Source organism: Pantherophis guttatus, chromosome 3 (assembly GCF_059756535.1).
Source record: "Pantherophis guttatus breed Tessera chromosome 3, ASM5975653v1, whole genome shotgun sequence".
Classification (NCBI taxonomy): domain Eukaryota; kingdom Metazoa; phylum Chordata; class Lepidosauria; order Squamata; family Colubridae; genus Pantherophis; species Pantherophis guttatus.
In genome coordinates this window covers 109,136,601-109,151,151 of record NC_142065.1, presented here as the reverse complement: position 1 = coordinate 109,151,151, position 14,551 = coordinate 109,136,601, and the positions used below count along the sequence as shown (strand labels likewise).

The window sequence follows — 14,551 nt, the reverse complement described above, 5'->3', positions numbered from 1 at the left end:
AGCGGATAATTATCAAGAATAGAATTAATTTTTTTATTTACATTCATTGGAAAGGGAAGGATTACAAGAGAGTAAGCAGGCACACAATGGAGGCTACACATTGAAAGCAGTTCCCTGGCTGTTTGTCTAATGCACTTATGACTCTGTCCTGAGCTGCTTGGGAGGCAAACAAAAGCTGAAAGTGGGAAAATGATTAAAGTCCTGTCAGTTACAGGCAGCAGTCTGCTAATTAAGGTCACAGAAATAAACTTGTTTAACTTGCCATTATTACCTTTTGGGGAAGCGCTGCAGAGAAACCTCAGGAACACATCATTTGTTTAAATAATCTCACTGGAGGGAGGGGGAGTAAAGAGTCATGCATACTAACTGGCTGTAATGGTGAACGTGACTGACAGAGATGCTGCAATGGTCGTGAATGCAGGCATTGATCACAGAATTACTTTTTCATCTCTGTTGTAACCTTGAATGGTCACTGCCTGAGGCAGTCACTAACTGAGGTCTATCTGTACTTTTCTAACTGAAGACAACTTGGAAAAAATAACAGATATGGAGATTCTCAGTCATCCAGGTCACAGTTGTCCCAAAAGTATTTTTTTTCAAGAGCAACTGGACTTTCTGGTTTTTCTTTGAAGACATTTTGCTTCTCATCCAAGAAGCTTCTTATTCTTCTCCACCTGAGTGTCTGCTTAATTTTATTCCTCCTTGCCCCACTTGTAGGAGTAAACTAAGGTAACTTATATATGAACTATTAACAGTCATTAATTATTGATACTGGTTATTTTTGTTATTCTTTCACAGAGCAATCATATTGAGGAGACACCAAAAGCAAAAGCAGATCGAATGAAAGAAGAAAATGCTCTTTTTATGCACTTCTTCCTGGAGGCCAGAGCTGATGGGCAAAGAGCTCTTATTGAAGAGGTATTCTGTAGTCTTTTCAATGAGAAAGTCTAACTTCAGAATGACAAGGGTTATCACAGTGTTATTTTTATATTGGAAAATTTAGGGTTAATTGAGGGTACTCACAGATACTTTGACATTAACAACCATTTATATGATCTTAGTTTTTTCATTCATGGGAATTAACTCCAATTAAAATTTACATATCTAAGATGTATATACAGAGGGAATCACATTTACTAAAGTGATTGCTAGCAAGAAATCTTACTTGCAAGAAAAAAGAAAATGCACCCTCTAGTCATCTATTTAACATTGTTCTTATTCAAATGTTGATGTCTAATCTTATATTAGATGATCAGTGCCTTGAAATTACATTCCAAATCTTCCGAAACTGCAAGTTACTTTAGATCATTTTAAAGGGGGAAGTCTGTTCATCTCTTCCTAATATTCTCTGTATAATGGAGGTAGTCCTTGATTTAGGACCACAATTAAGCCCAACATTTATGTTGCTAAGCAAGTAAATTGAGTTTTGCCCCATTTTAGGACTTTGCCACAGACAGTTGTTAAATGAATGGCTTCCCCATTGATTTTGCTTATCAGAAGATATCAAAAAGTGATCACATGATCTTTGGACACTAGCTAACATAAATTTGAGTCAGTTGCCAAATATTTGGATTATGATTATTTTTCATGTGTGAAAAATGATCCTAAGTCATTTTCTCAGGGCTGTTGTAACTTCAAACAGTCACCAAATGAACTGTTGTAAGTCAAGGAATACCTGTGGAAAGGACTACAGAATTTTCATAATACTGCTTTAGTGCTTGTATTTAGAGGAGTCATTTTAAGTAGGGAAGGTAAGTCTGAAGTCTATTGTATATGTTTTATAAATATAAAATTTTCTATATTTATACAACAATCTTACCTCCAAAACTGAGTTTGTGACGATTGGACTAGAACTGCTGCTTCTATAGACCTCTACTATTATATAGTTTTATTAATTTTTTTTTCCAAACTGCTGCATAAATAGCCAGTAATAACAGAACAGCTTCAGGAGTATGTAACTGAAAAGATGCTACTTATTTGCATATGAAGAAGCTTCCCTCAGCATTACAATATATTCTTTTTTGTTGTCAAGGAGGATTAATTTCAGACATAAATACCCATATATTTAAAACAGAGCCACTTTGAGCCTTCTAATAAGAAACAAAAGGAATATAGGACTTGAAAATCAGAGAGTATCATGGGAAGTTGTTGGATTTTATTGCATTGACCGGGTTCATTATATTCCCTTGCTTAAAATCCTTGTGTTACAGAACTGCTCTTCTGTTTTTTAATTGTAGCCGTCCCCCAAGAGAATTTGCTATTCACCCACTGAGGTGCAGTACAAGTCAGCAGTTGACAATGCTGAAAGGGCACTGGAGACCATGAAGCAATTGTTACAGAAAGGCCCACCTCCCACTTGGTTTGCAAAGAAACTGGAAGCATTACAGGCGACGTTGCACAGCTTAAAGAATAGTATACATTGATCTGACTGGATCTGGATGATTTTAGTATCGTACTGTAAACTGTAGTTCCACATTTAGGGCTTGAACACAAAACAGGCAGAACTAGTAGTAATTCTGAATCTAGAAAGCTGTATGTTAATTTTATGTTTATAATTTGTTACAGCTTTCTGGTTGAAAAATATTGCAACTGAGTGAAAATAATGATTTTAAAAATTGCATGTGTGTTAATTTATGCCCTTTCTTTAGTTTGTTTATATTATCTTTACTACCAAAACGTAAGAATTACAAATATACTCAACAATCCCCTTCAGGACATTTTACCTGGGAAATAAACTGTCTAGTATAAGAATTTAAGATTTGCTGCTATCCTGTGGTTTTTCTCTCCTGTTTAATTTAATCTCCTAATTTAATCTCAGTTACTCTACAATTACCCTTGTAAAACAATTGTAGGATTCTCTTGTAGGATCAATAGAAATGTTTTGAAGCCAGTTTACTCATACAAATAAGTTCCACAAGAAACTAGTGATTTATCCATTTATTTTTCCTAGAATTCTTCACAAATAAAACAGTTGTGGAAATATAAAGCCACATATCTGTAACATCCCGCTTTGTCCAATTGTTAGCAACCAAGGCAGGGAAATCCCTGCTATAGTTTTGGCCTAAAAGTTTAACTCAGAAAGGCAAGCACTGATATGCCAATACCAAGTTCTCATTGCTTGTGCAAGTGGAGAATGAGGAGAGGACTTAGAATGTCCAGGGTACTGTGAAAGAAGTTACTGAACTGTAACCGATAGAAGATCTTCATCATCACCAGTTAGTATCTTCTTCCCAATTCAGGTCATCATCTTCTTCCCAGCCAACACCATCCACCTGAAATAATGATCAAATCATGAAGACAGTCAGTGACATTATTGAACTCTGTGTACCACTGCTATTTATTAGCAGTTAGCGAGAAAGTGTATTTTTTCCCACAGGGTATCATTTTTATTTCCCAGGAATAGCAATAAGTATATCAATCACAACCATCTTGGGGGTCCTGATTTTCCTGAATCTAACACAAATGTATACTGATCAAAACAATTTCTTCTTACAACACTACTAAGAACCTGTGTGGCCTTCCTATATTACAAAGTGAAACATGGATGCCACATCCAACTCAGACACAGACACCTTCATGTTGAAGTTAGTTCACAAAATAATTACATGATATAACAATATTGTGCCTTTTCTCTAACACTATTATAGAACTATTTTAGATTTGAATTTTTTTCTCCATTATGAGATGGTAGCTAAGACATGTTTTCTTTAAGCAATCACCTGTTCAAAAAAGACATGTAGTACTCTCTTTGCCAGTGCAACTACTGAAAACAGAACCCAAGAATTAATGTAGTACAAAACAGCAAGTTCTGATGATGTGCCTCCTGACAATGTACAGATGTGGATCACAAATATTTGGGTGCAGAGGGTGGTAAAAAAATGGAAAATAGCTGGTGGTTGGCATAGCAATTAAAGGAATATAAGGAGAAGGAAGGTACACTACAGTACTGGGAAGGTGGTTCAATAGATGTACTGCACTTGAATTAAAATATGTGGCTAATGCAAGGAAAGTGCCTGAGAGAGGAGGGTCGGTGACTTGGCACAAAAGCCACACAGGAGAATATGGGAGAAAGGGAAAAGCACACAAGACTTTCCCTATTCGTCCACCAAGCCCCCTCAGAAATAGGTCTCATCTGAAAATGAAATCAACCAAGTTATTCCAAGTTTCAATTCAATCAGATCGTGAACTGTCCTAACAGTTCAGTTGAATCAGTGTTGTGTGAGCATATCTATTAAGAACGTAGCTGACAAAATGTCTGCCATATCACTCATGTAATCAACCTGATACAATAACCTGTCGCCAACTAATACACAGGAGTTTTATAAAGTACTAGAGCTTCTGTTCCTCAAATTCTTACCTCTGCAATTTCTGATGCTGCAAATTTAGAAGAAAACTGCATTTCTTGTCCATCGCTCATAGAGTTCAAAACTCTCTCTGAGTTACTCTGAATAAATGAATGGGTCTCTAGTTCTGGTAGAACTAAGAGCGATGATGAAGATTTGATATCTGGGACCATGTCTGCAAACCAGTCCAGCTCTGTGTCATGCAATTCTTTCCTCTTCACCTGGATCACAAACTCTTCTCCTAAACCACTTTTCAACTTGGGAGATTTCTCTAGAAATGATGTTTTGGTCAAATAAGACTTTTGATCCTGGTCTCTTGGGTCACAGCCATCGCTGTTGCTGATAGACTCTGGCAAGGGATTATTTTGGAGAGTTCTGAGTTCTTTTGTGGGTGCAAATGTATTTGGAGGCAGCTGCAGCTCTGCGATGTGATTTATCCCTCTATCATAGTGAGTGTTTCCTGAAGAGAGCTTAAAGGGAGATTTCTCTTCTCCATCATGATTGGCAAGACGTGGATGGCTGTTAACACAAAAGTCTTTCAGTTTGGTATCAGCAATTTTATTTTTTTCTGGCTTGAGCTCTTCGTACTCATTCCAGTCTGGCCATTCTTCTGTCTTCTCAGTCACATGGTGGCAGTTTTTGCCATTATTTATTGTACTTATTCCACTAGGAATATTATATAAGTTTAAAGAGTCTTGCTTCCCTAGAGAACATACATAAGCTTTGATCAGTGATTTAATGAAACTAAATGAAGTCTTACACACACACACATTCTTTTGTACTTAAACATACAGGCATATTACTTTCATTTTCAGACTTAACTATAATATAAGGTAAGAAAGCTGAATAACAGCTGCCTAGCCTAGAATTCTCTCAATTGCTATATTTCACTTTACATTCAAAAGAAACAGTATCTTATCATAGCTTTCCCAATATATTACCCAAATGTATAGATTTGGATTTTGTCTTAGATTGGCAGATATAATACTTTTTAGAAAGAAAGGCAAAAATAAGTAGGACCAAGGCTACCTTTTCTTAGGGCAATGTGAGAACCTTCCCCTGGTACATTGTTCTTGTTGCTGAAGGACAAACTTCCAGAATTGTGGCACTTGAGAAACATACTTGAATTATGCTGTAGTGGTAGGTAGATTAGTTTACCCTCACAGCTCATTACATCATCAGAAGAGTCTGTTAAGATATTTATATATAAGGATATACTAGAAAAAAGCAGCAATCCAGTAATATCAAAACATTTAAAACATATTTAATACTTTTTAGAATATTGTTTATTTAGTTTCATTAATAAAAGCATTAATTATTTGCTCTTATAAGATGGATAAAGAGTTATAAAAACTGCAAGCAAAGGATTAATCAGAGATGGGGAATCTGATCTGTATGGCCAATTTGGACTTCTAAGACAACCCATCTGAACAGGAATCCTCACCCCCAGCAGTATGAGCCTTTACTTTCCCCTCATCACCCTAACACAGATAAACTGACAAAACAAACAGAGCCTTTAGCCCTACTCCTGACATTGCTCTTCCTGCAAATGAGACTTAGTTCCACAAGTCTATTGGTACAGTACACATTTAAAAGCAGGAATTCTCCTGTATGAGTTCAACCTGCCTAAACAGATCTAATGTGGAATGATGAATAAAATGTGTTAATTTGATATTTTTTAGACCTTTTGGGATATGTGATCTGACACTTTGTTTACTAGATGATGATGAGTCTCTTATGCTACTTCATATCTTCTGGAATTTCACTGTGAGTGAGAGGAAAAATAATAAGGAGCTATGTACATTGAGTTGCACAGACAATTCTTTCCCGGGAAATCTTTAATTCAAAAATTATTTTCTCTGTCCAGAAGCTGTGTACCCACATATTTCCCATTAAAAAACAAATTCAGTGAAATCCAGAAGCATGTCTGAGATCAGAAGATGGTAATGCCAATTCTTTGATGATCCAGCATGTTCAACAAACACCCAGAATAAGATAAAACAGTATTGCATCTTTATGAAAAAGAATTTGCTGTATTGATTAATGATTCCTATCTACTAGCTATACAATTATTCCAAGTTATATAACATCATTACACTTTAGCTTTGTTTAGAACTTCTTATGTAAACAGCCTTCCATATCAAGGAGAAAATTACTGCAATTTAATGGTTCAGTAACTATCCCCAAATGAATCCTAAACATGTAACTTTGTCCCTGATGCTTTCCTTTTTAAATTATAGCACAGATTGTGATTAAGTATGCAATTGGATTGCTCCAATTACAGTCTGTTCTAGTTTCATCAACAGCTTCTTTTGTTTGTAGGAGAGCTAAAATTGGCTATATTTATTTACCTTCAGAGGAAAGATCCATAATTTTAGTGAAACTTGGGGCTGAATGCTTGAAGATCTTTGTTCTGTCACCCCCCACAACCACATCAGGTCCAAGGAATGAGACTAGCACTCCTAAACTTTGCAGTGTCACAGCCACTAGAGAATCACTAGTATCTCGCAAGCCAAGTAAAACCTAGAATAAAGATATTCTGTCAAATGGAGTTGGCTTCCTACCCATCTTCAGTTAAAAAACAACAACAATGTAGGTCTGAAAAATCCCTTTAATAGCTGTACTACTTTGCGGGGGGGGGGGGGCAGATATTTTAAAAATGTAGTTTATTGTGAGCATTTACTACCACAACGATACTTTCAAGCTGGTTTGGCTATAATTCATCCAAATTTATCTGCTTTGTGTACATTTAGAATTGAATATTTATACAAAAGTTTTGAAATGCCAAATACTTGTTCCCACTTGTGACTGTCCAGCACAGATAAAACGAAGGGGGTGTAACTATGTAAACTAGAAAAGGTGGATAAAGCGAAAAATCAATCTAGATGGAGAGGATGACTAGAACTTCAGAATCATATTCCTAAAGAGAAATAAAAAAGACTAGTTGACTTTATCTTTGTAAATAATCTCACTGCAGAAATCAACAAACCTTAATAATTGTTATTTACTATAAAGGAAATTCCTTCCCCACCACATATACATAATTACCCATGCCTTGAGATGGTCACCTTACATTTCCCAGCACAAGCATCCACTGCTAGCCACAATGATAACATGACAAAACATGCATTGTGATACTGTGTTTCTCAGAAAATAAGACCGGGTCTTATTTTCTTTTAGACTTGAAAATAAGCACTTGGGCTTATTTTCAAGGCGGTCTTACTTTTTTTGAGGTGCAGCAGGCTAGACTCGGTGAGCTGGATGCACCATGGACACACCGTCGCCTTCATTCTGAACCTTCAGCTTTTGAAATGGAGGCTTTTTGGCGAATGGGAAGAAAATGGAGAGGAGGATTTTCCTGCCTGCCATCCATGAGCTTGAGGAATGGAGGACAGGCAGGAAAATTCCCCTCATTTCCCTCACATTCGCCAAAAAGCCTCCCACAAGCCTCCCAAAAAGAGGGAAAAAGCAAAGCAGCTGGCCGCGGAGCTGCCAGCTTTGGGGAAGCAGCCCAACAAGCAGAAGTGCTGCGCCCAGAAAGAGAAGGGCAAAAGCGGTATTTGTGTTGCCCCAATGGGCCAGTGGGCAGAAACTGCAGCTGGACGGTTGCCCCTCCCCCCGCCGCCACTCATACTGGCCACAGCCATCCCCCCCGGGCTTATTTTCAGGGTAGGGGTAATATTAGGCCCACCCCCAAAAAATTAGGGTTGGGCTTATTATTGGGGTGGGTCGTGTTTTCAGAGGAACACGGTATCATGGCACAAACTCTATACTTTCATACTTGTATCATACTAGCATACTTGTTGCATGTAAGTACTTCAGAGATAAGAGTTTGAGCTGTGAGGTTGCAATGTACATTTTGTCACTTGACCTGCTATGGTCAAAACGATGAACTGTTTTACTTGGTAAACATGGTAATCAACTGAATTGGTAGATACTATAAATAATAAGAGCAAGTGTCTGAAATGGAGGAGAAACAGCTGTTTTCAGCTATTAAGAGGTGAATAGCACCCTTGTCCTCCTCCATGTGTAAAGGATGCAATGTAGAGTCTCCTGTCCATGAAGGCACTCTGCGGGAATGAGAATGCTCAGTTTCCCTAATCCCTTTAAAGCAGTGGTTCTTAACCTTCCTAATGCCGCGACCCTTTAATACAGTTCCTCATGTGGTGGTGACCCCCAACCATAAAATTATTCCTAAAACAATTGAAAATACTTGTTTTCTGATGGTCTTAGGTGACCCCTGTGAAAGGGTCTTCAACCCCCAAAGGGGTCGCGACCCACAGGTTGAGAACCACTGCTTTAAAGTTTCCATGGCAAAGTTTCCTTTACTCACTGTCTACATAAGAGCCACTGAACTACAACATACTACAAAGCAGGGGTGAAATGCTCCTGGTTCGGACCGGATCACCCGATCCGGTAGCAATGGAGGCAGGTGGTTCGGAGAACCGGTAGCAAAAATCCCTGCCCCCCTCCATGCCCAGCTGAGCCACACAATCATCAGAGATTTTTATTTTTTTATTTTTAAAAGCATTTTTTTTACAACCTCTTCAGCAGAAAAAATGCTTTTAAAAGTAAAAAAAAAGCCTCTGATGTTCGCGCGCCTCAGCTGGGATTGTCAGAGGCTTTTAAAAGCATTTTTTCTACAACCTCTTCAGCCGAAGAGTTTGTAGAAAAAAATGCTTTTAAAAGCCTCTGACGATCCCAGCTGAGTTGCCTGATCATCAGAGCCTTTTAAAAGAAAAAAAGCCTCTGACGATCAGGCAACTCAGCTGGGATCGTCGGAGCCTTTTAAAAGGATTTTTTTACAACCTCTTTGCCAAAGAGGTTGTAGAAAAAATGGTTTTAAAAGTAAAAAAAAGAAGTTGGCCATGCCCACCCAGTCACATTCCCCCCCCACCAAGCCACGCCCACAGAACCAGTAGTAACAAATTTTAGATTTCACCACTGCTACAAAGTAATGCGTAAGATGACGTGTAACAGCAGCCTAGCACAAAAGTCAATAATACATAAACCAATCATGTAATTTTGGAGTTTCTTTTTTGCAAAGAGAAAGAAAAAGCAGCTTAAATATTGATCCTAATTTAAGTAGTATCAACTCACTGAGATTTATTGCAGAATAAGTACACAGAGGTTTATGCTTCCAGAACATTACTTCATTCTCCCTATGTGTTTAACTATATGGATGTATGATGTAGCCTATCTCTGCCCTTTTTGGGTACATGGCCTCTAGCCAATTTGTATATCCAGACACACAAATCTCTAGGTAGGTAGAAAACTCCCGTAAACTCAACTGAAGATATTACCTAGCCTGATAACGAAACGTTCGGAAACCAACCCACAAGCTCGGAGAACGAACCTTCACTCTCATCCTACACCTGAGCTACAGATATTTGCCACTATTGCAACACAAATGTCTGTCTGTCTATCTGTATCATCTATCTCATATGCATAAATGGGTTGGGAAAAAAGCTCCCAGAATTGATCTCAGTCAGCCCTCTCTGACAAAGCAAGGAAGCAGGGCAGTATGTACAATGTTTTTCACCTGTGGCAATATGATGTTTTTTAGCTCTTTCTGTGTAAACAGTTCTGCATAGGCATCTAGGTGAGAGAGCAATACCATCCGAACATGTTCTTCGTGCACCTCAAAGAGTTTCAGCAGCACTGGGCTGACATGTGCCTGGAACATAGCCGGAGACAGCAGACCATTGATCTGGCTTTCACTCAATTTATCTGGCATGAAGAAATTGGAAAGTTAACATGATGCCAGTTAAAACTGGCAATTCAAAGTTTTTATCACAACTATTACCACAACTATTTCATTTTACACTTAACTATTTAAAATTTAAAACTAAAAGTCTTTAAAGAGAACTGTTACCTTTTCTAACATTTGAGGCACTATGTGAAAAAACAGAAAGCTTCAGTACCTGCTTACTGAAGCCAATGGGAAGGAGGAAAGGAGTTAACTTTTATTAATCTCTAAGAACAAAAATTCCATTAGTACATTTAGACCAACCATTACCTCAGTGAAAGAGTAAGAAAATCAGGATAGAAAACATGGCAGAAGAGGTGAAAACAGCCATAACAATTTTTGTCCCCTAATGTATATGACCTGGTTAATAATTTCATCCTGTGGCACTTCTAGGGCACTCCCAACTCTCAGATTGAACACATGCTGGAGAGATAGTAGTCAATGTTTACCCTTCTTGGGCCCCAAAAGATGAGGAAGAAAACTCTTCACAGCTACTGGTTCAGCAAACACAAGCTGATTGAGCAAGAGAGGTACCAAGCGCAAAGCAATCAACTTCTCTGACAAGCCAGCCACTCTATCTAGCAGGAATCTGTATTAAGAAAGAAATTGGTCAGTACCACACAGTTTCTACATTTATATACATTTACCACTTCTCCCCAAGAGCATTTAAAAAAAAACAGGTCAAACCCTTTGCATATAAGAATAAGCTCCATAATTTCTACTGTTCTTTATCCTCAAATGTAGAAATATAGTTTTGCAGATATGAAGCTATTAATAACTTGGAAATCGAATCTGTCAAGCTTACACTTTTTTAAAATAACAGCATTTACAATAGTCCATTAAATCATACCAAAGAGACAATCAAATGTCACATAATTAAATATTTAAGTTCCTTATTATATTCCCTCCACCCTCCTCAATAACAAGACACAATATCCACTTCTTCTCTACATGAAGACACAACTATGGATTTGAAATCTCTAATTCATGATATCTGACCAGTACGAAATTCATATAGACCACCCCATTGAGGGTTCTAATTTGGTCTAGAACACTTGTAGATTACAGCTCCTTATCAATAATCATGTCATCCTGAATATCTGAAGCAATTCCAGATAGCCTTTGAGTGAACAAACTTTGGTGAACAAAAGGAGCCTTGGTGGTGCAGCAAGCTAAAGTGCTGATAAGCAGCACTTAGCTGCCAGCTGCCTGCAATTACTGTGAGTTCAAATCTCACCAGGCTCAAGGTTGACTCAGCCTTCCATCCTTCCGAGGTAGGTGAAATGAGTACCCGGATTATGGGGGCAATAAACTGACTTTGTATAAAATAGAACACCGCTTAGAGAGGGGCCAAAAGCCCTACTAAGCAGGTATATACAAAAGTATGAAGGCTATTGCTTAATGTATTGTAAGCCGCCCTGAGTCTCCGGAGAAGGGCGCATATAAATCGAACCAATAAATAAATAAACAAATTGGGTACATTAAGTTTTAATAGTCCTTTATGTAATTGGATACTGGATTTCCTTATTGATATGCCCCAGTTTATGCAAGTTGGAAGAAAAGTTTCCAACTCCATCTCCTTGAGTACACAGATAGCTAACAATCTGAATTGATCTCTCCATACATCATCCTTAGTGAAGTGTACAAACCAGCATCTGCATTTCCTGGGTCGGATGAGGAGAGCACATCTTTCTCCTTCTGTCCTGGCCACCTTTTACAGAGGCACAATTGAGAGAGCGTTTTTAACAAACTGCATCACTGTTTGGTTTGGTGGCTGCAGTGCCTCAGAGAGAAAGTCCATTCAGAGAGTGGTAAGGACAGCTGAGAAGATCATAGGAAGCTCGCTTCCTGTCATTCAGGATACTGCTTATAAGTGCTATGTGCTTAGAGCTCAAAGCATTGTTAAAGACCCCCCCACAACCACTTCACGGTTTGTTTCTGTTGCTCCCCTATGGGAGGAGGTTTCAAAGTACAGTCAGGTCCAGAAATATTGGGACATCGACACAATTCTAACATCTTTGGCTCTCTACACCACCACAATGGAGTTGGAATGAAACAAACACAATGTGCTTTAACTGCAGACTGTCAGCTTTAATTTAAGGGTATGTACATCCAACTCAGGCGAACGGTGTAGGACTTACAGCAGTTTGCATATGTGCCTCCCACTTGTTAAGGGACCAAAAGTAATGGGACAGAATAATAATCATAAATCAAACTTTCCCTTCTTAATACTTGGTTGCAAATCCTTTGCAGTCAATCACAGCCTGAAGTCTGGAATGCAGAGACATCACCAGACGTTGGGTTTCATCCCTGGTGATGCTCTGCCAGGCCTCTACTGCAACTGTCTTCAGTTCCTGCTTGTTCTTGGGGCATTTTCCCTTCAGTTTTGTCTTCAGCAAGTGAAATACATGCTCAATGGGATTCAGGTCAGGTGATTGACTTGGCCATTGCATAACATTCCACTTCTGTCCGTTCAAAACTCTTTGGTTGCTTTTACAGTATGCTTTGGGTCATTGTCCATCTGCACTGTGAAGCGCTATCCAATGAGTTCTGCAGCATTTGGCTGAATGTGAGCAGATAATATTGCCCGAAACACTTCAGAATTCATCCTGCTGCTTTTGTCAGCAGTCACATCATCAATAAATACAAGAGAACCAGTTCCATTGGCAGCCATACATGCCCACGCCATGACACTACCACCACCATGCTTCACTGATGAGGTGGTATGCTTAGGATCATGAGCAGTTCCTTTCCTTCTCCATACTCTTCTCTTCCCATCACTCTGGTACAAGTTGATCTTGGTCTCATCTGTCCATAGGATCTTGTTCCAGAACTGTGAAGGCTTTGTTAGATGTTGTTTGGCAAACTCTAATCTGGCCTTCCTGTTTTTGAGGCTCACCAATGGTTTACATCTTGTGGTGATCCCTCTGTATTCACTCTGGTGAAGTCTTCTCTTGATTGTTGACTTTAATACACTTACACCTACCTCCTGGAGAGTGTTCTTGATCTGGCCAACTGTTGTGAAGGGTGTTTTCTTCACCAGGGAAAGAATTCTTCGGTCATCCACCACACTTGTTTTCCGTGGTCTCCCGGGTCTTTTGGTGTTGCTGAGCTCACTGGTGCATTCCTTCTTTTTGAGAACGTTTCAAACAGTTGTTTTGGCCACGCCTAATGTTCTTGCTATCTCTCTGATGGGTTTGTTTTGTTTCTTCAGCCTAATGATGGCTTGCTTCACTGATAGTGACAGCTCTTCGGATCTCATCTTGAGAGTTGACAGCAACAGATTCCAAATGCAAATAGCACACTTGAAATGAACTCTGGGCCTTTTATCTGCACATTGTAATTGGGGTAATGAGGGAATATCACACACCTGGCCATGGAACAGCTGAGAAGCTAATTGTCCCATTACTTTTGGTCCCTTAACAAGTGGGAGGCACATATACAAACTGCTGTAAGTCCTACACCGTTCACCTGAGTTGGATGTACATACCCTCAAATTACAGCTGACAGTCTGCAGTTAACGCACATTGTGGTGGTGTATAGAGCCAAAGATGTTAGAATTGTGTCGATGTCCCAATATTTCTGGACCTGACTGTATTTCTAGCAGGACTATCAGATTCTGTAACAGCTTTGTTCCCTATGCTAGCCGTCTGGTAAACTTGCAAGATTTGTTTCTCTCGCCATGTACATGTATACATCCAAATTAGACTGTGTTGTTTTTCTGTGGGTATATGCATAATTTTGTATTTATTTATTTATTTTGTCATGTTTATGTAGTCTATATTAGAGGTGGAGACCCTTTGAGAGCTGTATGCAATGAAATTTCATTTTAATGTATGCCAATCAGTGTACATTCAAAGTGACAATAAAGTTATTCTAAGTCTAAGAGCATGTACTTTTGGCATTGATAGATGATGCCATTTTCTATTTCATGTACATTCCGTAGAAAATATTATTTCTCTGTAGTTGAACTGAAAGACAGCTGGGAATGTTCATACAGCTATTCTTTTAAAGATGTTCCTATATAAAGCCTTATGTGAGCCTTATTTCATTTAAAAATCAATTTAACAGTTTTAATATTTGAATTAACAGTATTAATATTTGATATTAACAGATCAAAATTCCCATAGTAAAGCAATTTTAAAGACAAAATTTATCTTTCTTTCAAATAGCCAAAAAAGCAGAGCAATTTTTTCAATGGGGAGCATTCCATAATATAGAAATAAATATTGGGAAAAACCCTTTTACATATTATTTCCAAATAGGGCTCAGTGAATAATGGTATCCCCAAAATGGCTTCTGCTATAGATCAACTAAACCACAGGAAAAATGTAAACCAAGCAATCTTATAAAAAGCAACATCCCATGCTGTTTATTAATTCTTTGAAAGGTTGAAACCAACCTTGGGAATTTGCAGATCTTTAATACTGGGCCAGTATGATCTTGAAAGAGCAATTTG

The 14,551-nt window shown here is 38.4% G+C and overlaps 2 protein-coding genes across 14 annotated transcripts in view; one reads left to right on the top strand and one right to left on the bottom strand.

Annotated features, from left to right (window-relative positions):
* FIRRM (FIGNL1 interacting regulator of recombination and mitosis) overlaps window positions 1-14,551 on the top strand; it is a 78,083-nt gene that overhangs the window by 48,508 nt on the left and 15,024 nt on the right. For 7 of the 9 annotated variants that reach the window (XM_087890182.1, XM_087890179.1, XM_060690168.2 and 4 more), the window contains 2 exons: window positions 799-918; window positions 2,238-2,756. In XM_087890182.1, coding sequence (XP_087746308.1) covers window positions 799-918; window positions 2,238-2,423 — 306 coding nt within the window. In that variant the 3' untranslated portion in view covers window positions 2,424-2,756. Of the gene's footprint in view, window positions 1-798; window positions 919-2,237; window positions 2,757-14,551 lie in introns of those variants that run through there. The other 2 variants (XM_087890181.1, XM_087890180.1) reach the window with 1 other exon arrangement.
* Window positions 2,923-14,551, bottom strand: part of SCYL3 (SCY1 like pseudokinase 3) — a 32,398-nt gene continuing 20,769 nt past the window's right edge. For all 5 annotated transcript variants that reach the window (XM_060690171.2, XM_034409857.3, XM_034409859.2 and 2 more), the window contains 6 exons: window positions 10,542-10,681; window positions 9,886-10,073; window positions 6,695-6,866; window positions 5,373-5,531; window positions 4,358-5,046; window positions 2,923-3,272 (listed from right to left, as the gene is read on the bottom strand). In XM_060690171.2, coding sequence (XP_060546154.1) covers window positions 3,210-3,272; window positions 4,358-5,046; window positions 5,373-5,531; window positions 6,695-6,866; window positions 9,886-10,073; window positions 10,542-10,681 — 1,411 coding nt within the window. In that variant the 3' untranslated portion in view covers window positions 2,923-3,209. The remainder of the gene's footprint in view (window positions 3,273-4,357; window positions 5,047-5,372; window positions 5,532-6,694; window positions 6,867-9,885; window positions 10,074-10,541; window positions 10,682-14,551) is intronic.